General features: G+C 38.4%; 1 protein-coding gene and 1 long non-coding RNA gene across 2 annotated transcripts in view; both read right to left on the bottom strand.

Annotated features, from left to right (window-relative positions):
* Positions 1-5,282: 5,282 nt before the first annotated feature.
* On the bottom strand, positions 5,283-7,505 carry LOC137039674 (uncharacterized). The gene is made up of 4 exons (XR_010897761.1): positions 7,373-7,505; positions 7,069-7,286; positions 6,616-6,758; positions 5,283-5,510 (listed from the first exon to the last, which is right to left on the bottom strand). It is a non-coding gene; the product is annotated as an uncharacterized lncRNA (long non-coding RNA).
* A 14,885-nt stretch (positions 7,506-22,390) lies between these two features.
* LOC137040237 (R3H domain-containing protein 1) overlaps positions 22,391-27,067 on the bottom strand; it is a 45,994-nt gene continuing 41,317 nt past the window's right edge. Inside the window, 5 exon segments of the mRNA XM_067415703.1 lie at positions 22,391-23,768; positions 25,080-25,164; positions 25,322-25,446; positions 25,554-25,701; positions 25,970-26,118. Of these exon segments, the coding sequence (XP_067271804.1) occupies positions 23,425-23,768; positions 25,080-25,164; positions 25,322-25,446; positions 25,554-25,701; positions 25,970-26,118 (851 nt within the window). The 3' untranslated portion in view covers positions 22,391-23,424.

The raw sequence follows: 27,067 nt of genomic DNA, 5'->3' as shown, positions 1-27,067 counted from the left end.
TGGCTAGCTAAAATGTGGACATCTTACCCCAGTACCTTATAATACACAAAAGACCCTATAATACCTTCTAGAAGACACGGAGCCAGCGTCTATTTATCTGCTACACATTTATTCCATCAGCAAGTCATTGGCTCTTACAGTAGATGCTGACAGTATATTTTGACCAGAATTTTTGTGATTTGATAAATCAATTTGATAAATTATTTTACAAATACTCCATGTACGTTCTCTCTCAATAAAATATTTTTAAAAAGTTCTGTTTAAAATGATTTAGATGTAGGCTAGTATATCGCATGCCATCTACCGAGTTGATTTGTTCAGATTTCGTTTACACCGAAGAAATGTGAAGCAATCAAAAAATCATGAATATAAATGTAACCACAGGAGCAGGTGTATGTTTAAACGAGACATACACTAAACTGATCTAATGATCATATCCTGTTGGCTGTAGAGCAGTTGCCCAGGTGTGGAGGCACTGGAGCAGAAACAGCCCTTCTGGAAGACACGGAGCCAGCGTATATTTATCTGCTACACGTGTCTGTCTGACTGAGAGAGAGTGAAAGAGAAAGAGAAAGAGAGAGAGAGAGAGAGAGAGAGAGAGAGAGAGAGAGAGAGAGAGAGAGAGAGAGAGAGAGAGAGAGAGAGAGAGAGAGAGAGAGAGAGAGAGAGAGATTACTAACAGACAAAAGTAGTAAAAAAGCACCGTGGTACAACCTTGCTTGAATGGACATGTACCATGGTGATGATAGATATAGAACGACTGGATAGATAGATAGATAGATAGATAGATAGATAGATAGATAGATAGATAGATAGATAGATAGATAGATAGATAGATAGATAGATAGATAGATAGATAGATAGATAGATAGATAGATAGATAATAGATAGATAGATAGATAGATAGATAGATAGATAGATAGATAGATAGATAGATAATCATTTTTAGTTTATAGATATCGTTTATTCTCTTTGCAGATATACAGCCAATATAATACAATCAGCTCTGTGAATCTGCTCACCCACAACACCACACAAACCCCTGAGGCCATCAGAGAGATGATGACTGTAGCTGCTGTGTGTGTGTGTGTGTGTGTGTGTGTGTTGAGGGAAGGTCATTGTAAATTGACACACATTCCTTCAAGTTTGTTCTGTGAAATGAGAGCAAATATTGACCCAATGTACAGCTAATCATTTCAAATCTTCCTTGCTCCTGTATCCAATGGTTACTGCATGAAACCCTCGTCTGTAGCAGCCGTCACACACCTCACGTCGCTCTGTGAGGGGAAGCGGCGCGCTCTCACCTGTCTGTGCACATCCCAGCTAAAAGATCATCATATGCGTCACAACAATGATGCTAATTAAATCATGATTTTGGGAGTTTGATGAAACCAAATTTTTGTTTAAAATATTTTTTAATGTACTAAAAAGTTTAAACTCTTTCCTGAAGAAAATATTAGCGATGCTAACCTGTGCAAAACTTACCACCATGATTCGAATGTGTTTTGAGTGCTTTCTAGGGTGCTGCTATGTGATTGTTAAGGTGTTCTGTGTGGTTTTTGGGGCATTTTATAGGTGGTTGTTTACTAGCCAAACTCAGAAGAGGTTGCTAACGCTAACTATTAGCAATAGCAACAGGGAAGCGGCAGCCAGGCTTAACACACCAGAAGGGATTTGATTGAGTAGCCTATCTGTCCAATTTAAACACCTTTCTGTTGGTTTTTATCACAGTAGGGACTTAACAAACCTCATACTGTTATTTGTTTGTTTATGCGGCGTGTTCATTGACTCGTGTTTAGTGATAATGGCTGATTGTCATGGTTATTCTGCGACGCGGAGTGACAGTAAAATGGCCCTTTTCTTCTTAAATTGCTTTCTGCTTCACAGATCTTTCTGTCAATAGTCGTTCAGGCAGACACGCTGACATTTTCCTCTGACTGACACAGCTCGCTTTAAACCGAAGATTCATTTTCCTCAAGTGGAGGTGACTGCGAGAAAGAGAGACAGAGCACAAATGAGATCAGGAACTGCGATGGGGAGAATTTCAAATGTACACCAGTGAGCAGCAAGTTAATACACACAACATGAGAGTGAAAGAGAGAACTGCGGGAAAGATGTTGCCATTTGACATTTCCCCTGAGCAAGACACACACACATACACACACACTTGTTGGGGCTGGTCAACTTTAAAAGGTGTCGGCTTGCACTAGGAATGGGAAACAGATCGTTTATATCACTTCAGAGGTTTGTGGACCGTCCAGTCTTAAATGTACAGAATTACTACTGAAACATGAGATCAAAACTCACACCATTTACTTTGTAAACACGTAAGCTATACGAGTAATACATCTTATTTAATTTTTACCTCAGAAAAATGTCACATTACGTTTCAAACTTAAGTTAATGCTGCTCCGCTTAATGTTGTTAATTCCATACAAACTCACTGTAAATGATAATTTATGGGGAATATTTTATGATCTTATGCTTTTACATCTGTTTGTGTTTTTTTGGAGTGCGTAGTACTTCTCCTGTGACTGTGGAATGAACCAGAGGCATTTCACAATTATTCCACCTGTCAATCACAGGGTAAGAACAAAAGACCAAGACCGGTCGCTACACTCAGTTTTAAATCTGTCCTCAGAGGCTGAACTGTTAATTTAAAGGTCATTAACATGAAGTCAAGTTTGGTCAAGACATTATAAATAAGTGAACACTGCTGTAAAAACCTGTCTAATGAAATTAAACACAACGTGTCTGCTTGACATATGAGTAACTCCCAAAATCCCCCAGGGTGAATGAAGTAAATAGCTAACAATAACTAGGCCTACAGTTTATCTCTGGAAAGACAGGTGCAGTTTATTAAAACATAATTTGCATTCACAAACTTTACACAAACTAGACTGAAGAATTTGTACACAAACTAGACAGAACAATTCGTTCACAAACTGGACAGACGATTCCTTCTTAAACTGAACAGAACTATTCGTTCACAAACTGAACGATTCAAACAATTCGTTCACAAACTGAACAGAACTGTTCGTTAACAAACTGGACAGAACAATTTGTTCACAAACTGGACAAACAATTCGTTCACAATCTGGACAGACGATTCGTTCACAAACTGAACAGAAGGATTTATTCACAAACTGAACAGAATGATTAGTTCGCAAACTGGACAAAACTATTTGTCAAAAAAAACTGGACAGATGATTCGTTGACAAACTGAACAGAAAGATTCATTCACAAACTGGACAGATGATTCCTTTACAAACTGGAATCGAAAAAGAAAAAGACAGAATGATTTGATCATTTATTTGACTGAACAATTTGGACACAAATCAGACTGAATTAATTGTATCTTATTCTGACTGAATCATTCATTCAAAAATTAGACTGAACAATTTGTCATCATTTACTCACCCTCAAGTTGCTCCAAACCTGTTTTGACTTTCTTTACTGCTAAACACAAAAGAAGATATTTTGAAGAATGTTGGTAACAGTTGCCAGCATCCATCGACTTCCATAGAATTTTTTTCCCTATAATGAAAGTCAATGGGTGTCTGATTACCGACATTCTTTAAAATATCTTCTTTTGTGATCAACAGAAGAAAGAAACTTACTAATATCAGGATGAGTAAATGATAGCAAAATATTTTTAGGGATCAACTCCCTGAGAAAAATAAAGTATAGAATTTTAGCTTCCTAAAAATTTCACATTTCAAGTCTTAATTTTTTTTTTTTTTTAAAGCCATCAGGATTTATCGGTTTGTGCAAGTTCCCCTTGATTGTCTACATATGTCGTATTTTACTCTTTTGATCTACAAAACATGACAAACTGATTGGAGACTTCATACAGTGCTTGTGAGTTATGCTTCTGTGACAAGAGTCCCATAATTCCCTGGGTGCGGACGGTAGTGACAGAGGGGAAAGTCTTTTGTGGTAAATCTATCCCTGAGGTCTTTGATGTGGAGTCGAGGATGTGCTGTTTGTCAGTCACAACAATAAGACCCAAATCTCATTACCGGCCCATTCAGATCTCACTGTAGAAAGTCAACTGCATCAAACTGCCGTTTATTGGCCCAGCATTTCCTCCACAAATATGGGAGCCCAAGATTGAACCTTGAGGTATTCCAGAATGAAGAGGAAAGCGATGCGAAGGGAAATGTCTGTGGTTAATGTCATAAAACTGCAGGCCGTGACAGCGCGAGCCGACAGCTGCAATGCAGATTTGCGATACCACACACTCAGATAACAGACACGGAAGGGAGCGTCCCACTTCCACCCTGGCACACAAGTAATTGGGATTCAATAAATGCAGGAGGAAAAAAATGTTGTGCTTCAAACACCGAATAAGTTCAATGAATGTAGTTTGAAACTGAAAATTGTGATCATTTAATCACCCTCATGTAATTCCAAACGGCATGATTTTATTTAGTCAAAATATATTAAACTATTAAACATAAAAGGAGAACATGTAGGTTGCTCTCTTTGATACAAATGAATGTGGATGGAGATTGGGGCTGTAAAACTAAATCATCAAAACACTTCTCAGTAACTATTTCTCTATCCGTCCTTTAGCCACAATTCTCCTTAACACTCTATTCTTGTTCACTACTTTTCTTTCCATCTATGTGTCTTTGTTTGTATCAGTCTTTTGTTTCGCCCTCTTTCTGTGAGCTGCAGAGGGGGCGTTCCCTCTGGAGCAACAGCGTGCCAGGCCCCGTTGACGGCGGTGGCGGTCTGCGTGTGTTTAAGGGGCTCAGTTGCGGTTCACACGCCGGGAGATCACATTGGCATGCAGCCTTTGATCCTTTGAGGGTTCTCAGAGCGTTCTCTGGTTTAAGGCAAGTGTGTAAGTGTGTGTGTGCGTTAGTATAATTGAGTTATGGTTCACAATTGAAAAAGGTCAACAGGGTCACAGTTTTGGGTTCTTCTACGAGAACAGTTTCTCACACAATTCTGTCAGCACACAAACATCAATGAGACAAGAAAGTTGAAGGAAAAACTCTTTTCCAAACCCTAGAGAGCCCACCAGGCAGCATTCTAAGATAAGGTTTAATCTCATCTCGAAGGGAAAATTTGTGATCAAATTTTAAAAAAAAAGTTTTATTCATTCAATGACTTACTACAAAAACTTCATTCTATTGAACCGCACTAGCAGAGCAATTACACCAGGGTTTGTTTCAATCAAACCCAAACATGACAAGTGTGAACACACCCTTAGAAGGCGGTGGACAACAAGGCAGCTCGCTAGGTTTTGGAACAGAGTCAGTCTCTGTAATTCTCTCCATAAACTCCATGCTGTGATGCAGATGCTGACGCCGCATGCTGTCAGGGCCGTTTTAATAAAGGCACTACACCAGGAATCTCTTTGAACTCCTCTTTATGATGGAAGTTCCTCATTTAATGATTTCACTGACATTTCCTGTAGCCGCCTTCACAAGACAAACAGTTTACTCAAACAGCTCGCCTTTACATGCTGGCCCTGTACGAAAGGTGTGGCAGCTTTTCTGGAAAAGAGAAAGACCAACCTTTTACTAGAATAGTGTGATAAGGTATTTTGTAGTATTTCAATAGTTTACAATCGTTTATTTTCATTCTTTTAAGTCACAGAGTTGTCAAAATCTGCTAAAAAGCTAAAGGATTTTACATTAGCGAACTTTTGCGACAAAGAAGTCCATCAACAGGCAATATGCATTAATAGACAGTTTTAGGTAATAGAGGCCCACAGCTGATTAAAGCAGCACTAGGTAACTTTTGCTCTCGGGGTCCCCCTAGAGTTGGGAGACAGTATTGTCCTCTACTACTGTCAAAACTGTCATCCTTCATCAGGGGTCGGGCTTGCATTTGTTGACATGACAACCATGATAGGTGTTCTGCTTGAGTCGCGTGTGAAATGTCTTCATCCCAGGTACAGTGGCATATGTTTCAGCATGTCATATGAATATAATTTCATGGGTTTTATTTTTTTAAGACACCAAATGATCGCGATGCTCACGTTTACAAGACAGTGTCATTATAGTAGCCTAGTTTATTGGTTACCGTTTTACAGAATCTATATGATACTTCAATTCAATGTTTGAGTTGTAAGTAATCACCATATATCGTCAATATTATAATATCAAGCTGCTATAGATGAATCTGCAAATTTGAAAAATCGATTTGCATTATAGCTTGAGGCAAGACAAATAAACAAATATCAAAGACATGTTAGGTATCCTAAAATATGATATGATTTTGTACGTCTTGTGTTTACGTGGTGGTGGTGGTCGAAGTGACGTATATGCCATAATGCAGTCGAATTTTGTAGTTCTTTTTGTTCTCGGGTTACTACCCGAAACCCGAAGTTTAAAAATACGATTAAAAACGATACAGACCCAGTCAGGCTATGGCAGAAGTGTCATTCAACCTACTGTAAGTCGATGCACCATCACAAGAAACTTGAAAATATATTATGAAGGTTGAAAAGTTACCTAGTGCTGGTTTAAGCAGAAATATTTCAGTAAGACAGCAATAATGTGAGTTATCCGGTTCGCCTGGAAACGTACACAATATAAACACAAAACTATGTATTTTGAACACCCGGTATATACACTAATAATTAATCATACTTACATGTAGAGATTCTGAGGAGCAAGTTGGTCCAAATAAACTGGGTACTACTGACCCATCTTTTCGCAATCGTTTTGCGAATCCTGCATTGAACTTTGAGAAGTCGGAGGTAAAATGATGTGTTTGTGGGCGGGTCCAGTTGTTTGCTGGTGGACAACGTACAACATAGGCCGGCATTATGTGAATGTCTTTTCTAGTGACGTAGAACCATCACGCATTCGAATGGGATTCGAAACACAAACAACTGGTTTTAAGCGGTTCAGTCAATAACTTTATTCATCGTGCATAATAACTTTAACCATTTACATTCACAAACAGCTATATTAGACATCGCATGAAAGAGAATATTCGAAAAACCATAATTAGGTCGATTTAAAACTGTATTTTTGGTAATAAATTTACATCGCCATCTTGCGATGTAGGGATGTTTCTTGACAGAAGGGGGTTTGAACTCACCTGACATTGTAATTTCGACTTCCAAACTCATCAATATGAACTTCTCAGGGGGACTTAAATGCACCAAATGACGCATGCTTCCATCTAGTCACTTGGTGGCCATCTTGTTAACATTACAAATTGAATGGGAAATCATCAATATAGCTTTTTTTTCTTAGATTAAATCTAATACTGTTCAATCCTGTTTCCCAGGCCTTTCCTGTCATCTTTATACATTCCTATAGATTAAAAAGAAATTACAAAAAATATGAAAAAAATATAGCAGGCCTATACATAATGCCACAAGACTAGCATTAGCGCTTACCTTTTGACTGTTAGCATAGAAGCTAACTCCACAAAGCTGGAAATCCAAGAAGCACCAATCCATTCATCCGATTAGCACTTCCACATGCCATTCCTCAGTATTTCACCTCACAGGGACTTAACGGAGGTCCTCCTGCAGGCCCAGTGACCAAATGAACGTGATTATGATTTAAAATGTCTGAGCCTGATGCAAACAGGTACTTTAACCATTCACACTGGCCCAATTCAGATGATTGCCAGGCTTAATGGAGGCCTGATTTTAGTCTTTGCCAAATATAGTTTCTAAACCACATAAAAAAAATCAGAAATAGCAGCATAGTTTCCACAAAAATTCAATAATAATTTCTGCGGTTGAATGTTCCAAATCTATGGCTGGACAATCCATGTTTCAATCCAAAAATATAAGCCAATAGAACAATTCTTGGATTATCTCCAAACATTTGGTCATTTGGCTCTTGCAACATCCAATCTGGGCCATCGACAGCGGGGGACAACTGGGAAAGCTGTCTCGGGTCCTGGTCCAGGGCCAATTACTTGGGCTGGGACCCCCTAAGGGCCTTCTATGTGAGACCCACCCACAAAAAGATGTTTTTGAGAGCACAAACTGTCAGTGCAACCCTTGCAGAATGGCTTGAATTAAAAAAGCATCTGCTAGATTAATAAATGCAAAAGCATACGTATCTAGGCTTACTTTTTCTTTTGACAAAAATAGACATGGACAACATGACAGCCATTAATTTCTCCCCAAGTATCACTCACTCTCTCACACCGAATATTTAATTATAAGCCAATTAGCAAGCGTATAATCGTTTATTGAATTTTCAGTTTTGAATTCTGTGTACATGCGAGGGTGCCGCTGTGTGGGCGAGTTCTGCTTGTGATAAATAACAGAACTCTTAATGTTTCTTTTCGTTCCGTGGCTAATAGTTCTGAGAGGCACCTTATGAAGAGCATGCACAGAAAAAAAGCCTCGAGAGAGATGAACCACACAAAAATGATGCTTTTATGCAAATATGCGCTGTTGCTTGGTGCTTTTAAACTCTATAAGGAGTACTTTAAATAACTCTGTCCCATTTACAGACTATTTGGGAGAAAATATTACAACAGTAAACTGCAAGTCACCAAAATATCAGCATTTTAAATATGCACTGAAACTTTTTACTCTGAAAAGTACCCTAAAGAAGTCAATTTAGGCTGTGTCGTGTTTTCAGCGTGTCTTAAATTGACGTTAATCAAGAATGTGATTTTGGCATTAGATTTCAGCTAAGTATTGTGCCATATTTTTCCAATAATTAACACTCAGTTTGTTTTTGTTGCAATGACTGAGACAATTGCTAACAAGAAAAAACAAAACAACTTTTTGTCCAAAATGTAAAAGTAGTAAGTCCGAATACATTTACCATTTCTAGAGTGCAATACTCTAATATTTGTAAGCATGAAATACCCAAATTTGTTGTGTTTCACTCAGTTTTTTCCCCAAAATTTGTAGACAGTGTATACTATAACACATCTGGTAATTCATAAGCTAGCAATCCTTTCCAAACATGCGTTAACAGTACCTTGTATGGCAAAACAACATGCCAAAATGTGTTTTCGCTCTGTCAGGAATTCTCATTAAAATCTGTCATCTGAATCAGACCCTCTGTACTGATGCATACTGTGCTTGGTATTCTCTGTAAAACTCCTGCCTTTGTTTTTCCATATGGCTTTGGAGTGTTAGCATCATTATACTAGAACTGTTAGCCTGCAGCTATGGGCATTAGCATAGCAGGAAAATCCTGTCCGTCGTAGTCCGGCTGCCAGTCGCCCGCAGACGCATCAGTGCAAGCTGTTTTCCAGGCAACTAGTGATGTCTCCGGTGAAATCTCTTCTGGAGATAAATCGTCTAAGATAGGTGGTTGATTGATCCAAAAGCTGTTAGGAAAGCAGTATAAACTAAGGAACTGTATTGTTGTGAATGGCTTCAGGACATTTGTATGTGCTTTTGACATATGGACTTTTAGATGTATTTCGACTGGGAAAGAAATGGTTCCTACCATCTTTACCCATCTGTTACCTCAGGAAACAGTCTAATTTCTCTTTTTTTCCTCCGTGGGATTTCCGTGCAGACTGGATGGAGAAAAAAAAACAACTGAGGCAATGAAGTGCGCTTTCACCAGCACCTGGGGGATTGCATCTATCAAAACCTGAGAGGAGAAGATGTTCAAACTACCTCTGATCTATCAATCATTTAATTTATAAAACCTATTGAAAAACCGTCATGGCTCATGAGAAAGAAAGATAGTGAGATATGGGAGGTAGAGTAACCACAGCAGATAAATTGCAACCACTGAAGCTGATCTGTGACCTGCCGTTGCACATTGAGACAGTGGCTGCATCTACTGCATTTAACCCCCAAAGAGTGAGAGCAGGACCTAGCTAACAACTCTAACCATAATTTATAGCAGGGATCAACACTCACCTGTCATAAAAGCGCCTCGTAATCCTAATTTTGGCCAAATTCTAAGGTAGCATTACTTATATACACCGATAATATATTATTTATATATATATATATATATATATATATATATATATATATATATATATATATATATATATATATATATATACACACACACACACACACACTGATAAAGCATTACATTATGACATAATAACCTAATATTGTGTTTGTTCCCCTTTTGCTGGCAAAACAGCCCTTACCCGTTGAGGCATGGACTCCACTAGACTCCTGAAGGTGGCCTGTGGTATCTGACACCTAGATGTTAGCAGCAGATCCTTTAAGTCCTGTAAGTTGCAAGGTGGGGCCTTCATAAATTGGACTTGTTTGTTCAGCACATCCCACAAATGCTCGATTGGATTGGGGTCTGGGGAATTGGAGGCCAAGCCAATACCTCAAACTCGTTGTTGTGTTCCTCAAATCATTACTGAACCATGTTTGCTTTGTGGTAGGGCACATTATCCTGCTGAGAGAGGCCACAGCCACCAGGGAATACCGTTTCCAAGAAAAGGGTGTACATGGTCTGAAACAATGCTTAGGTAGGTGGTACATGTCAAAGTAACATCCACATGGATGGCAGGACCCAAGGTTTCCCAGCAAAATATTTCCCAAAGCATCACACTACCTCCTCCGGCTTGCCTTCTTCCCATAGTGCATCCTGGTGCCATGTGTTCCCCAGGTAAGTGATGCACACATACCTGGCCATCCATGTGATGTAAAAGAAAATGTGATTCATCAAGACCAGGCACGTTCCTCCATTGCTTCGTTGTCCAGTTCTGATGCTCACACACCCACTGTTGGCGCTTTCGACGGTGGACGGGTCAGCATGAGCACCCTGACTAGTCTATGCAGTCTCATACGCAACAAACTGTGAAGCACTGTGTATTCTGACACCTTTCTATCAGAACCAGCATTAACTTCTTGTGCAATTTGAGCTACAGTAGCTCGTCTGTTTGATCGGACCACACGACCAGCCTTCTCTTCCCACGTGCATCAATGTGCCTTGGCCGCCCATGACCCTGTCACCGGTTCACCACTGTTCCTTCCTTGGACCACTTTTGATAGATACTGACAACTGCAGACTGGGAACACCCCACAAGAGCTGCAGTTTTGGAGATCACAATTTGGCTCTTTTCAAACTCGCTTAAATCCTTATGCGTGCCCTTTTTTCCTGCTTCTAACACATCAACTTTAATGACAAAATGTTCACTTGCTGCCTAATATAGCTCACCCACTAACAGGTGCCGTGATGAAGAAATAATCAGTGTTATTCACTTCACCTGTCAGTGGTCATTATGTTATGCCTAATCTGTGTATATACACAATTTTGTGGAAATTAGATAAAATGGCTGACAAAACTATGTAGGCTATTTCCACAACCTAACGCTCATATTGATTTTTTAAAACCTTTAAAACATTTAAGTGAGACCTCCCCCTCAAAAATCAATGCAAGTAAATAAATAATATATTAACAATACGTTTTTTTCTCTCCTGCTGGTCACCTTCAGGAAAAGTGAATTAAGACCTCTGACCTGCAGAATAAGCCGAGAGGCCACATGCCCATATGAGATTCTTTCTTTAAAAGGAAAAAAGGGAACTACATCACAAAGAATCTGGAGGTTTTGAAAAGGGACAAAAATGTTGGAGAGGAAGTCAAAGAAATGGAGAAATGACGAAAGCCTTCGACAGACGAAAGCAATTAGGATGATGGTGGGGGCAGCAATAGTCGTTCAACATTTGAGAGAGGGAGAAACATATCAATGAGGTGGAGGCCTTGAGGGAGATGAAAGACCCCTAGAGTGAAGGAAAGGCCCCCGAACAACAGGACCCTCGGCACTGGAGTGTGTGCGCGGGGGGTTATTTCTGTGTCCAAAATTGGCCCTAAACCTCTTATGATTATCCCCTCCCCCTAAAAATTGTATAGCTGGGATGGCTTCCATCACGTCGCTATGGCAACATGGAGTGGCCCGATGAAGGGCTTGTAACAGTATTTGAGTCATAGAGCACAAACTGATGGATCTATTAAAGACAGACAGACAGACAGACAGACAGACAGATAGATAGATAGATAGATAGATAGATAGATAGATAGATAGATAGATAGATAGATAGATAGATAGATAGATAGATAGATAGATAGATAGATAGATAGATAGATAGATAGATAGATAGATAGACAGATAGAAGTGTGGAAAATACAATTGATTTAAAGGCTGTTTATTCAATTAAATCATGAAACATGTAAAAATATATATGGTGCTATGGTGCTATATGGAGTCTTTATGAAATATTATCTAAAATGTTTGACTCAGTTTGACCACAACACTACTAATGGTGGATTTCCTAGCTTTGTTTGTATGTGGTTCATTTTTCAAATGAATTTATTCCTTTTATTAAATGCGTAATATTTTATTCCTGAACTGAATTTGTAGATCATCAGTTTATATTCAGCTGTGTGCTGAAATGCACGTTCCTGGACAGCTGTGAGCGAGATGCTTCTGCTGTCCCACAGCAAGGTGGCCAGTTGACATGTGATCCCTGGGGAACCAGGGTCAAAGGTCAACAGGGTCATAAAGGTCAAGCTACAAGTAATTACCTGGCCAAGCTAAAGCACTACACTAATTACAATGACAGGTTCACTCTATCTATCTATCTATCTATCTATCTATCTATCTATCTATCTATCTATCTATCTATCTATCTATCTATCTATCTATCTATCTATCTATCTATCTATCTATCTATCTATCTATCACATTTAGAAGAAAATGAGATGAATTTTAAATGTTTTTTTAAATCTATCATCATTATCAGTGAGAACTGAATTACATCGGCCACTCTGAGTATCAGGTGAACATGTCTGGGCATGTAAAACCGCATCCTGCCATTGGCTCTAACCGACAGGAGCGTTTAAGACAGCTGGCCTGTCATCACACCCTCGTCCTCCTCCTCTGGGCCCACGGCCACCAGAGTGGCACAATTATCCATCAAATCCAAAACGACAGCATTTTAATCCTGAAAAATACCGACTGTGAACACTGTCCGGGCCCAAACCGATTAATCTCAGCTCTAAACAGCGCTTTTCTGATCTCGTCCCATACAAACATCTTCCCTGACACCTGCTTTAATGGCAAGACAAGCTTGTCGGTTAATTTATGCGGGACACACACTCGCTCACGACTGGCAAGGAGCCGCTGCCCCATATTTTGTCCTGACAAATTCTCCATCTGGCATCAATTATATGACAGAAAACCAGGGAATAGAGGTTTAAACACTTTGCGTTCATATAAACAGTGTTATTAGTCATATGGTCCTAATATATTATTTATTTTTGGTGTAATTTGTAAATAAAAAGAGCATATTTTGAATATGCAAAGACAATTTTAAGTCATACAAACTGTTAAGACAGCTAATAATGAAGTGTTATTAAAATCTTATTAGCTTTGAGTGATGAGGTCGTTTGTATCCTACTGTCTTAATCACATGGAATTGAGCCAAACAAAGACATAGTCCAATAAAACAATGGTTATCAATCTTAACAATGGCCTAAACAAAGGTTATGAATCTTAAATGTGTTAGAGAAAGATAGTAAGCCTATATGTATATGGTATTAGAAAATAAAAGTGAGCATAAAATGTAGCCATGTCAATGCATAAATAGGCTACCTCAACGGCATACACCGGGATCGATGTCCTTCGTCTTCATGACTTCATGACGATTCTGCTGCCAAAAGTTAAGACATTTTACAAAAAACAAAACAAAAAAAAAACACAAAATATCTCGAAATTCGTCGTGTAACATTAATATATCGCGTGAAACACTTACTTCTACAGTTTCTCATATTATTCACGTACAATTGAAAAGTGTGCAGGAGCCTATGCTGTAAACAGCGGGCGTAACGCCTTATTAATGTTAGTACAATGGCGCCCTCTGGTGTTTCGTTGAAGAGTTACAGTAAAGTACCGTGCATGCGAATTCAGTCTCTCTGCTGTCGCTTTAATCAGAGGAGGATAAATATAGTGCCTCTATTTTATTTAAGGGTCAATGACGTAATTCTTGTTTATTTGTTTGTACGAAACTATTAAAGTAATTCAGAAATGAAATGACTTAAATCTTTGAAATTCTTTGATATGTTCTTAAAAGTATTAAATGTAAATGTGAGATTTTTGTGGTTCTATGTAATATAGTAGGCTAATAATTGGTCAATGTAATTATGAAATATTTGAAAAAATATTTTGCATTATTATTTTAGCGTTTTAAAACATTGAAATTATATGATTATTAATAATAATATGTTGTACATGCATTAAATTATACAACATATTATCAGATATTATTTTAATAAACTGAGATGCACTGTGTATTCTGACACCTTTCTATCAGAACCTGCATTAACTTCTTGAGCAATTTGAGCTACAGTAGCTCGTCTGTTTGATCGGACCACACAGGCCAGCCTTCGCTCCCCACGTGCATCAATGAGCCTTGGCCAACCATGGTCACCATTGTTCCTTCCTTGGACCACTTTGATAGATGCAGACCAGGCGGGGAACTAGGAAATTATATATATATATATATATATATATATATATATATATATATATATATATATATATATATATATATATATATATATATATATATATATATATATATACAGGTGCTGGTCATATAATTAGAATATCATCAAAAAGTTGATTTATTTCACTAATTCCGTTCAAAAACTGAAACTTGTACAAGATATTCATTCATTATATACAGACTGATATATTTCAAATGTGTGTTTCTTTTAATTTGAATGATTATAACTGACAACTAAGGAAGATCCCAATTTCAGTATCTCAGAAAATTAGAATATTGTGAAAAGGTTCAATATTGAAGACACCTGGAAGACACTCTAATCAGCTAATGAACTCAAAACACCTGCAAAGGGCTTTAAATGCTTTAAATGGTCTCTCAGTCTAGTTATGTAGGCTACACAATCACGGGGAAGACTGCTGACTTGTTGTCCAAAAGACGACCTTTGACACCTTGCACAAGGAGGGCAAGACACAAAAGGTCATTGCAAAAGAGGCTGGCTGTTGACAGAGCTCTCTGTCCAAGCTTATTAATAGAGAGGCGAATGAAAGGAAAAGATGCGGTAGAAAAAAAGTGTACAAACAATAGGGATAACCGCACCCTGGTTATTGTTCCCCACATTTAAAAATGTGGGGGAGGTTCACAAAGAGTGGACTGCAGCTGGAGTCAGTGCTTCAAGAACCACTACGCACAGACGTATGCAAGACATGGGTTTCAGCTGTCGCATTCCTTGTGTCAAACCACTCTTGAACAACAGACAGCGTCAAAAGTGTCTCGCCTGGTCTAAAGACAAAAAGGGCTGCTGAGTGATCCATGTTCTCTGATGAAGGTAAATTTTGCATTTCCTTTTGAAATCAGGGTCCCAGAGTCTGGAGGAAGAGAGGAGAGGCACAGAATCCACGTTGCTTGAGGTCCAGTGTAAAGTTTCCACAGTCAGTGATGGTTTGGGGTGCCGTGTCATCTGCTGGTGTTGGTCCACTGTGTTTTCTTAGGTCTAAGGTCAACGCAGCCGTATATACCAGGAAGTTTTAGAGCACTTTATGTTTCCTGCTGCTGACCAACTTTATGGAAATGCAGATTTAATTTTACAACAGGACTTGGCACCTGCACACAGTGCCAAAGCATCCAGTACCTGAATAACCTGGAGATTATTTGCGGAGAGGTTGAAATGTCCGTTTATGAAAATAGCCACCCACGTGTAAACGTAGCCTCAGTATATTTTATTACACGGTTTGTTGTCACAACTTGTTATATTGTTTGCATTTGTTTTTCATGTTCAAATTATAATATATTTCTCTAAAGAAAAATGTTTTTTTTCAGTGTTGTTATTGTATAACAATCTATTTACTTTACTCTTTGAGCTTTTTGGGACACATTATCAGTAAATAAAATACACCTGTTTTCACTCAAAAACCTAGAAACGCCTAGAATAATATTATAATTAATGGCTATAACTTGCTAAAGGAATTGTTGCATGTAGACAAAATTTCATCTGGAAGTCTAAAACAACCAAGCATAACTTTCTAAAGGAAAAAAGCCAAACTTTATGAAGTTTTGTTTGAGTTCACAGTAAAAATACCTCATTTTTGCTGCCGTTTTTCTTAAAATTATATTAATTTAATCCATCCTCAGAATAAATAAATGTAAAATTGGGACATTGAATGAGTTAGATGGAAACTTCAAATTCTCCTGTTTAAAATGATATATGGCAGTTGATGCTAACAGCTAGCCTAGAAATCTAGACGCACCCTAGCGGCAGCAAATCTAATCTGCCCGCGAGTGTCGTCTAGCAACTCTCAATACCCTTCTGAGCTGTAATCGCCTAACTCACATCGTGTATAGAGTCGGTGGGCGGGGTCATAATGACGACGGCCGAGTTGCGTTTGCGTGCTTCTAGTAAACACAGAAACTGGCGAACGGCAGTCTTTCGAATCAGCTTTGTCCGCGACTCTGGAAGATTTACGGCCGTTTCACACCGCAAGCCTTGAGTGGCGCGTGAGCAGCGCGTATTTTTTCCGGCGCCCATGTTAATCAATGAGTGCATTCACACCGGGAGCAGGAGCGTCAAGCAGGAGCGTCAAGCAGGAGCGTCGCGTGAGCAGCAGTGAAGCGGGGGTTTCGGTTGCAAGCCTATTTTTGCTGCGCTGCTGACGCTCCTGACGCTCAATTAAAGTGAAAGCACACTTTTAAAGAACAAAATAAATGTGATTTTACACAAAAAGTGCCTAAAATGCACACAGGAAGCACGTGTAGTGTATTTGAACAATAACTGGAGTATGTCAGAAAAGAAAACGAAGAATAAAAAATATCTGTGGCAGATTTTTTTTGGATAATTCAGTTTGGGTGAAAGTATGGTTATGATTATAAAAAATAAAGTAAACTAGCCAGAAAATATAACAAACTTTCGTTTAGTTTAGTATTTAATACTCAGACAGGTATAGGCTCTCTGTCTGCAGCTGCAGTCACGGTGTAAAGCGAAAGCACACTTTTGATGGACAAAATAAATATAATATCACAAAAGCGCTCAAAATGCACACAGGAAGCACATGTGGTTTGTTTTAACAATAACTGGCGTATGTAATTATAGAAAACAAACAATAAAAATCATCTGTAGAAGATTTACCCATTTAAACTTGTTTTAATTATTCAGTTTGGGTGAAAGTATTATAAAAAGTAAAGTAAACTAACCAGAAAATATAATATTTTAGTTTAGTTTAGTATTTAATACTCAGACAGTTATAGGCTCTATCATTGTGGGAGCCGCTGCTGTGACGCTGCACCAACGCTTCCAGTGGGAATACTCTCTTGTGTCTGCAGCTGCAGTCATGGTGTAGTTACGCTGAAGTGCTGCTCACACTTTTGTTGTGAAACAGGCGTTAGAGTTAAGCTTTTAGAACAAAGAAAAGCACTGAAGTCATTCTTAAAAAGGGAAGATGTGTTCGGAGTTTTGCCGACCGGATACGGTGAATGTTTAATCTATCAACAAGCTCTGTTTCATCTTCGTGGTTGGTGGTAGCGCTATCCTATCGCGTGCAGAGGGAGTTTGAAAGACAACCGTTTATCCCGCCCCTCGGATTGAGCCCTGTCTATGGTGAGTTTCCAGACCAAACATATTTAATTCAAAAGACGACCAATTTGTCAATTAAATTGTAGTCTTTCATCCCCATGAGACAAAAATACATTTTCTGTCTTTTCTCAGTCTAGAAGTCACCAAATTCAAAAATAATTTCACATTTCTACTACATTGATGACCCAGTTTAAAAACAGATTCATCTTCCCAGCGCTGAAGTACCCCTTTAATTGGCCAGCAAACTCACCTATCCTTGTGAAGAGGAAGATGCGATATGCCAGACCCAACAATGCAGAAGAGCTGAAGGCCATGCACTATCAGAGAAACCTGGGCTCTCATAACACCTGAGCAGTGCCACAGACTGATCGACTCCATGCCACGCCGCATTGCTGCAGTAATTCAGGCAAAAGGAGCCCCAACTAAGTATTGAGTGCTGTACATGCTCATACTTTTCATGTTCATACTTTTCAGTTGGCCAAGATTTCTAAAATTCCTTTCTTTGTATTGGTCTTAGTAATATTTAAATTTTCTGAGATACTGAATTTAAAATTTTCCTAATAAATCAACTTTTTGATGATATTCTAATTATACAACCAGCACCTATATATATATATGTGTGTGTGTGTGTGTGTGTGTGTGTGTGTGTGTGTGTGTGTGTGTGTGTGTGTGTATGCTTGTCAAACGTGAGGATGTCTCCATGAGGAGAACAGATTATAAATCAGACCAACATATGTTATTTTTTATTTTTTCCTGTGATGGTAATGCAGGGCAATATAATATACAGTTTGAACAGTATGTCTATGGAAAGTCCCTATAAGTTTCATCAAAGTAATTTCAGCAAAAGATTGCATTTTAATACTTTTTACTTTAGTTTTACTTTAGGTTTAGTGGCTCTAAAATGTCATGTAATTTGAAACCAACATGCACACTAGTATTACTAGCCATTAAGAACATGGCACGTGTGTTTTAAACCAGATTTTTAAACGATTTGTTTTTATTATTTATCATTCTGACATCTTGTCATTGACCCATGCAGTCATCACTGTGGTAAAGTTGTATAAACGTTTATAATCCTAACAGACCATTCAAACACATTCATCAGTAGGCCTATTTCCTGTTTTAAAATTCCAGGAGGGTTTAAGTTTCCTCATCAGACACACAGAAGCATGTACCTGCATCAGATCAAGCGCTACTCTGCTACTACCGCCCACATTGTGTCAGGCTCTTCCGCTGGATGTCTGAATGAAAGCACACGTTTCTTTGTCTGATATCAGACAGGCATGTGAACAAACACCTCCGCGGATCCTCCGGTGTAATCCGGGCTTGACTGAACATCCTGTTCGTCTCCGCTGCCTGTCAGAGCAGGTCTATGTGGAGTTTTGAAGTTAAACATCCGTTTTTGTGGATCTGGATTCAGGATCATGGGAATGAGGGCCAAGAACTTTGACAACATTCAGCAAACCCACACTCGCACAATAATGACTATAGACCTGTAGCCGATTATTTATTATTTCTCTCTCTTAGCGCCTTCCCCCTTGTTTCTGTTTCTATAAGTGTGATTCACGATATTGAACGTATTTAGCCTAACCGAAGCTACGTGATAGTATTTTTCTTTCTTTCTGCAATTGAAGTATTTTGCCCTGGACGTTATTAAAGCTGTTTTAGCCTAAAATACAAAAACATAGAACTTTCAAAATACTAAGTGGAGTTTTTTATTTGGAGTAGTTTGAGTTGTGAAAATTACGTGCAAGAACCTTTAAATAGCACTTGCTTGAGGCCTGTCCACGTGGACCCCATGGACATCGCTTGATAATTTTCTCAGTCAAACCACAGCTAACCTGCTGCTGCTTCTGCTTTAAAGCTACACTGAGTAACTTTTTTAGTTTATTCTTAGCTAAAAACACTTAGTTCTTTCAAAATATATATGTGCTCATTAGTTCTTTTAGATTAAGAACTAATTATTACTAGTATAACTAGTTCATTAATATTCTTCTAGAATATTACTTCTTTCAAGTAATATTCTCGTAAGTCTATAATATGCCATTGAAAATACATACCGGTGAGGGTTTGAATGCTGGTCGCCATGTTGCTCCTCCATCTTGCTCCTCCATCTTGAAAGTACATTAGCCAAAGAGGGACATACCCATAAATTCAAGCTTCGCCTTTCGCGTTTTAACACTTGATGACACCGTGTCGAATGTGAAGAGAGGGATTGCCATGTTAATCTTGGACTAAATCAGCCACCGTAGGAGTTCAAACGAAATCAGAATTGAGAGGAAAAAACTATAGCTGTGTCTCATTTCAGAAGGCTGCGTTCTCCAGAGGTCACATTTGAAGGGTGCATACGTCATAAGGCCGTCTCATTTCAAAAAAGTGAGAAGAACACTCCAAATGCGACCTTCGAATGCGACCTTCTTTCACAGGAATTCGGAGTGTGCATGAGGTGTATCCTTCACGGCTGGAGATAACCCACAATTCTTTGCGTCGCCGTTAACAACCGTCATTTAAAAATAAATAAATAAATAAATTATATATATATATATATATATATATATATATATATATATATATATATATATATATATATATATATATATATATGAAAAAACGGCACCACCGCCATATACATGCAAGCATAGGTGTGGTGTTTAAATCTAAGTAGTTTAAGCTTGTTTTTGTTTTTTAAGCTTAATTATCTCAAACAGATTGTTGTGGTTAACAGCATTACAACTGTTTAGTGCTCTTTTAAATGTTTAGAACAGTACATTGCTGTCAAGTCAAGAAACATTTCATAGTCATTTTCAAGTTATGAACAATTTTCATTCATATAACTGGCGTGAGAGCGCAACGAGGCTGAACGTGTTGTCATAGCAACGTGATACTTCCTGCCTGTGTGTCCTACGAAGGACGTCTCGTTTAATTCTGATTGAGGACACTCCGTATACTGCATCCTACACAGGATGTGTCCTCCGGAGGACGCAGCCTTCGAAAGAAATGAGTCACCGCTTATTATTCACTGGATGGTTATATACCTTTTCACCGCTAGATGGGGGAAAAAAAATCACACAGTGTAGCTTTAAGAGGGAAACGCTGCCCATAACTGCTTGTCTAGGATATGTAATCCTCGTTAGAGGATTTCATTCAGACATTTCGCCAAAAATATGTAAGCATATTATTAGCGAAAAGGAGCTAGCAAATGATCCAGTGTGCATCTGTATTTGGACTCTTCAAATGATTACATATCCAATGTGTTTTCGCTTCTGTGAGTAATGTAGCCAATCACAGATGTTTGTAGATATCTACAATGGAATTGGCCAATCACAGTTTTGTTTTTTGTTTTTTCACAATCCACTTGTCCCGGACAAGGTTGCAAACTGTGCGCAGCCAATGGCCGTATGAAATGTCAACGCGTAGCATTACGGCACCGTGTTCATGGGAAATGTAGGCAGTGCTGCCAGGGGGATAAATGACCGTAAATGACCAAGAACAGAGCCTTATGTATCATGCATGTAATGTCTCGTGCATCACCGGCCAAACTGGCTAGTAAGTTTCTATCAACACCAGTCAAAATGAATTTGAACCGGCCTTTGGCGGGTGTTAATTTAGAACCCTGTTGGTAATATAACAAAGTGGAAGCAACTGGGAACATGAGCAACTAAGTGGAAGGCCACATAAAAAAAAAAAGAAATCACAGAGCGGGGTCAGCGCATGCTGAGGCAATAGCTACAGATCTCCAATTTTCATGTGTCCTTCAGATTAGCTCAAGAACAGTGTGTAGAGAGCTTCATGGAATGGGTTTCCATGGCCAAGCAGCTGCATCCAAGCCTTACATCAAGTGCAATGCAAAGCGTCGAATGCAATGGTGTAAAGCATGCCGCCACTGGACTCTAGAGCAGTGGAGACGTGTTCTCTGGAGTGACCAATCACGCTTCTCTGTCTGGCAAGTCGATGGGAGATTCTGTGTTTGGCGGTTGCCAGGAGAACGGTACTTGTCTGACTGCATTGTGCCAAGTGTAAAGTTTGGTGGAGGTGTGGGGTTGTTTTCAGAGGTTGGGCTTGGCCCCTTAGTTCCATTTAAAGGAACTTTTAATGATTCAGCATACCAAGACATTTTGGACAATTTCATGGCAACTTTCTGGGAACAGTTTGGGGATGGCCCCTTCCTGTTCCAAAATAACTGCGCACCACTGCACAAAGCAAGGTCCATAAAGACATGGATACGGGGGTTTGGTGTGGAGGAACTTGACTGGCCTGTACAGAGTCCTGAACTCAACCCGATGGAACACCTTTGGGATGAATTAGAGCGGAGACTCAGCCAAGCCTTCTTGTTCCAACATCAGTTACTGACCTCACAAATGCGCTTCTAGAAGAATGGTCAAAAATCCCCATAAACACTCCTAAATCTTGTGAAAAGCCTTCCCAGAAGAGTTGAAGCTTATATTGCTGCAAAGGGTGGGCCAACTTCACATTAAACCCTACGGATTAAGAATGGGATGTCATTAAAGTTCATGCGCATGTAAAGGCAGATGTCCCAAACATTTTGGCTATATAATGTGCATATTTAGGATGCAATTATAATATTAATGAATTACAAGTATAATATTGAAATTGTAATATATTCTATTATAAATTATGACAAGAAGTGTATAGTTGTTACATCTGCAAGACATAAAAAAATAAAATATAAATACATCATTAAAATGTATACAATTATTTTAAGTAGATATATGCAAATAAAATATAATAATGTATTTTTCATTTTAAAATGTATATTATTTAAATTTATAAATACACATTTCACCCCCCCCCCCCCAACCCCCAAAAAATTGTCAATCCAATTTGCCTTTTATAGTCAATAAAAACATTTGGGATGTGGAAAAACCGTTATGTGTAAACATTTATTGGTTTCAAACTGAGATAAAAACAACTTGCTCCAGCAAACATTTTACAGCCTTTCATTGTCCACACATCTTGCAACCCAAATAAAATGAGGGGGGGAAAAAAAAACGCAAGAAAGAGAAAGAGGGGGAAAAGACGTAACCGAGAGAGTGCAAACCTTTATTCCAGTGACTTTTATTTAAGATAAGAATTCTAAAAACCCATAAATGGACTGTTGTCCGTCGCCCCAAAGACAGGAAATGAGAAAGAAAGCAATAAAACCTTCCGTTTGGCCACTGTGCCGTTTCCATCAACGTTTAAATTAAGTTAAAAATTCAAAAACACTCAGTACACATACTGGAGAGCCAAAAAATGGCACTCGGCCAAAAAAAAAACCAACAACAAAATGACTTGCTTATTTGGATTCGGCTACAGTATAAATTACGAATTTTTGGACGTTGTTTTTCTGGCTTAGTCATAGTTCAGCGTAAACAACGCGCCCTTGCTCAAAGGCACAGGTCGAAGTGTTCCCTTGTGTCCCGTCTTCATGTTCATGGGTCAGTTGTAACATGTTTGGTTGCTTGTTTCTATTCGTTAAACAAAAAAAAATGAGCAACCGTTTTGTACGAACAATATGATGGGTTTTGAGACATTTGCGATAAAAAACATCCTCCAGTTTCAGTTTTGCAATCCTGATATATATTCAAACTGAACAAAAATAATAAGCCAAACATCTCATTTGCCTTTGTTTTGGTTTCGTTTATATAATAAAGCTAGATAATTCAAATTCGTCTGAAACCGTGAAAGAACAATTCAACTACAACATTCGAAATGTTCTCTTTTTTTTGTTTTTTTGAAAACAAACTAGCGTGAAAACCCCATTCGAAAGTAACAAACCCGTTTGAATCAAGCCATAGTGGTGCAAAAACAAAAAACAAACAAAACCAGGAAGGCATGACTGAAATGGCAGGAAGTGAGCCTGAGGCAATGGTGGTGATTGGTGGAGACAGAGGGAAGGGGCGTGGCCTCACTGAGAGCTGGATCTGGCGAGCGTGTGCTGTTCATTGTGTCCCTTGCTAGTTCTCAGTTTGAATTTGGTGATGGAGCTGTTGAGTTTTTGAAGCGCGCTCTGAGCCGCGTACTTCGACGGGAACAAGGCCAGGATGGTGTAAGTGGACGCCAGGTCATGAGGGGGAGGTTTGGGAGGGTCAGAGTTCGTAATGTCCGCTCCCTCTGATTGGTTTGGGGACGGAGGTTCGGGCAGCCATTTTATGAGAGCGCCGACTTTGCTCAGTTCTGCCAGTATACAGTTCGCTTCCACTCGAGTGATGCCAGCCGGAAGGTCCGTCACCTCCAAAACACGGCCGGTGTCTGGACGCACAAAGAATATGTTATTGAAAAAAACAAAACAAAAACAAAAATCCTCAAAGGTTCAACTAAATAAAACCATTTAATAAAATGGAAATGCTGAACATTTTATTTTCATGCTCGGGCTAGTCATGACCAGTGTTGAGGGGTAACTCATTACAAGTAACTAGTTACGTAATCAGATTACTTTTTCAAGTTACTAGTTACGTAATCAGATTACTTTTTCAAATTACTAGAGTTACGTAATCAGATTACTTTTTCAAGTTACTAGAGTTACGTAATCAGATTACTTTTTCAAGTTACTAGAGTTACGTAATCAGATTACTTTTTCAAATTACTAGAGTTACGTAATCAGATTACTTTTTCAAGTTACTAGAGTTACGTAATCAGATTACTTTTTCAAGTTACTAGAGTTACGTAATCAGATTACTTTTTCAAATTACTAGAGTTACGTAATCAGATTACTTTTTCAAGTTACTAGAGTTACGTAATCAGATTACTTTTTCAAGTTACTAGAGTTACGTAATCAGATTACTTTTTCAAGTAACTAGAGTTACGTAATCAGATTACTTTTTCAAGTTACTAGAGTTACGTAATCAGATTACTTTTTCAAGTTACTAGAGTTACGTAATCAGATTACTTTTTCAAGTAACTAGAGTTACGTAATCAGATTACTTTTTCAAGTAACTAGTTACGTAATCAGATTACTTTTTCAAGTAACTAGAGTTACGTAATCAGATTACTTTTTCAAGTTACTTGAGTTACGTAATCAGATTACTTTTTCAAGTTACTTGAGTTACGTAATCAGATTACTTTTTCAAGTTACTAGTAAAGTAATGCATTACTTTTAAAATTTACAACAAAATATCCTGAGTTACTTTTTCAAATAAGTTATTTTATTTTCCCATTTATTGACTGACAGCTCTCCTGTCCTCATGTTGAGATAAATCGTAAGAGTGGAGTCGTAACCATGTAAACATGATGGTTATTGTAGTTCTAGCGTGGATTTAATCTCATTTGCACAAAAAAACCCGATTCGGTATTCCTCAAAATTAATCAAATCTGTGAAATGTAAAATCAGAATACTATGCAAAACTCCAATAATTAAATATGTTAAATAAATCAAATATTTTTATGCATTCAATCTCACTTTATTGACCGATGTATTGCTGCTGACCATTAATGATTCAGTTAAACTATATGCAAAAAATACTTTTTTGTTTTTATTGGGGAAGTAAATGTTACCTGAGGCTTGTTATGTACTTTTGATGTGAAAGGGTCTTTACATTTGCTCAAAATGTAAAATGTCCGTACCCGTTTCTCCAGTGCTCATGTCAGTAGACAGTGATTTCTTTGGGGGTCTTCGAATGCGCCCACTGTGCCGGATACCCACAGGACCCTGAGGAAGAGCTGAACGTGAGCTGATGCGCGTGAAGAACAAGAAACTCCCGTGTTTAACATGACGATGGTTATGAGGATGATGCTAGATGTGCATTAATGTTGTTAGATCACCTGAACATGAGTGTGAGAGCAGTGTGTGTGTGTGTGTGTTCAACCTGGTGGTGATGAAGATGATGATGATGGTGGTGGTTGACCACATGAGAGCCGTGCATTAGTGGGGGTCTGATGGGAGGGTTATACTGGAGCGGCTGCCCAATCAGAGGAGGATACCTGCCATCACCTGTGAACACACCGACATGAACGTTACACCAAAATGCACCACGATATGCCAAGATATAAACCAAAAATAACCAGCTAGTCGGTTTAGAATCCCTCCGATTGGCTCACCTTGGCCTGGGGCGTAAGGACGGGAAAACTGGGGCATGATGGGAAAGGAGGCGTGGCCAGGACGAGGACCCTTCAGACTGACCAGATGGGCAGGAACAGGAGATTGCACCGGAGATGGCGAGGGGCTTAGCAGCTGCTGCGGATTATTCTAGAGAGAGAGAGAGAGAGAGAGAGAGAGAGAGAGAGAGAGAGAGAGAGAGAGAGAGAGAGAGAGAGAGAGAGAGAGAGAGAGAGAGAGAGAGAGAGAGAGAGAGAGAGAGAGAGAGAGAGAGAGAGAGAGAGAGAGAGAGAGAGAGAGAGAGAGAGAGAGAGAGAGAGAGAGAGAGAGAGAGAGAGAGAGAGAGAGACAGAAAGGGGTCATGCACGTTGCGTCGTGTAAGAATGGCGTCACATGGGATCTGAGCAGATGTTCGTACCTGCGAGGCGTCCTGTGGGGGATGATCGCTGGGTTTGTAGTAGCGGTTTGGTTTCCAGTGCGGTGGAGACGGGGCTCTCGGCTGCTGGCCGGGAGGAACGCTCAACTGCATCATCACCACTCCACCAGGAGGGGGCGGCGGAGGCACAGCTGAAAATCACATACCATCACATTTAGTATACTTAAAGCATTATAATATGTATTCAAATATATAATATGTATAATAAAAATAGAAGATATGCATATACACATACGTTTACCTACTTACATTTAACACAATTTAAGATTGTAATGAAAAAGAAATGGTATTAAAATGTATTACTTTTATTAATTAATTTATTTTCTATTAATAATATTTAATGTCATTTTTTTTTAAATAATAATAATAATAATACATTATGGATTGTAATAAAATAAAATAATGTTTAAAAAGGTTTGTATATATACACAGCACACACACAAACCCGCACGCTCGCAGTTTTAATATAAATTATGGATTGTAAACATATACTTGAAATAATGGTTTTAAATATAACCTAAATTACAGATTGCAATTAAATATATATATTTTTTAAATACAGATACGCTGCATATATAAATGTGAATTCATGTATTAAATAGTATCATTTTTAATATTTTGATAATTTACATATATTATGAAAAAATTTCTCTATTAATATTGATATAGTCAAACAGACTTATTAAAACTTTGATGCCACATTGTTCTTGATTAAAAAAAAAAAAGTTTTCTAAAGTACTTAAGTTTTCTATTGCACACATAGTAGCATCATTCTTATTATGTTATTAATAATTACACATAAACACACAAAGTTTATATACAAATACAATTAAAATTCAGTAAAACAACTTTAGACATCACATTCTCAATTATTTGGCAGATCTCGTATTATACTTGCACACACTCACATAAAATTATTATTCATATTAACCTTTAGAACGGTACAGTTTCACTATAGCAGACATATATATTCATCACTGTTGTTAAAATACACTGCTTGCTACTGAATTATTCAATACTAGGAAAAAATGAAATGTACCAGTACACACAATGCACACACACCGGCCAATTAAAGCGCTT

This window comes from Pseudorasbora parva, chromosome 14 (genome assembly GCF_024679245.1).
Source record: "Pseudorasbora parva isolate DD20220531a chromosome 14, ASM2467924v1, whole genome shotgun sequence".
NCBI classification, from domain to species: domain Eukaryota; kingdom Metazoa; phylum Chordata; class Actinopteri; order Cypriniformes; family Gobionidae; genus Pseudorasbora; species Pseudorasbora parva.
Note: the sequence above shows the minus strand (reverse complement) of the source record. Positions and strands in the feature narration are given on the sequence as shown.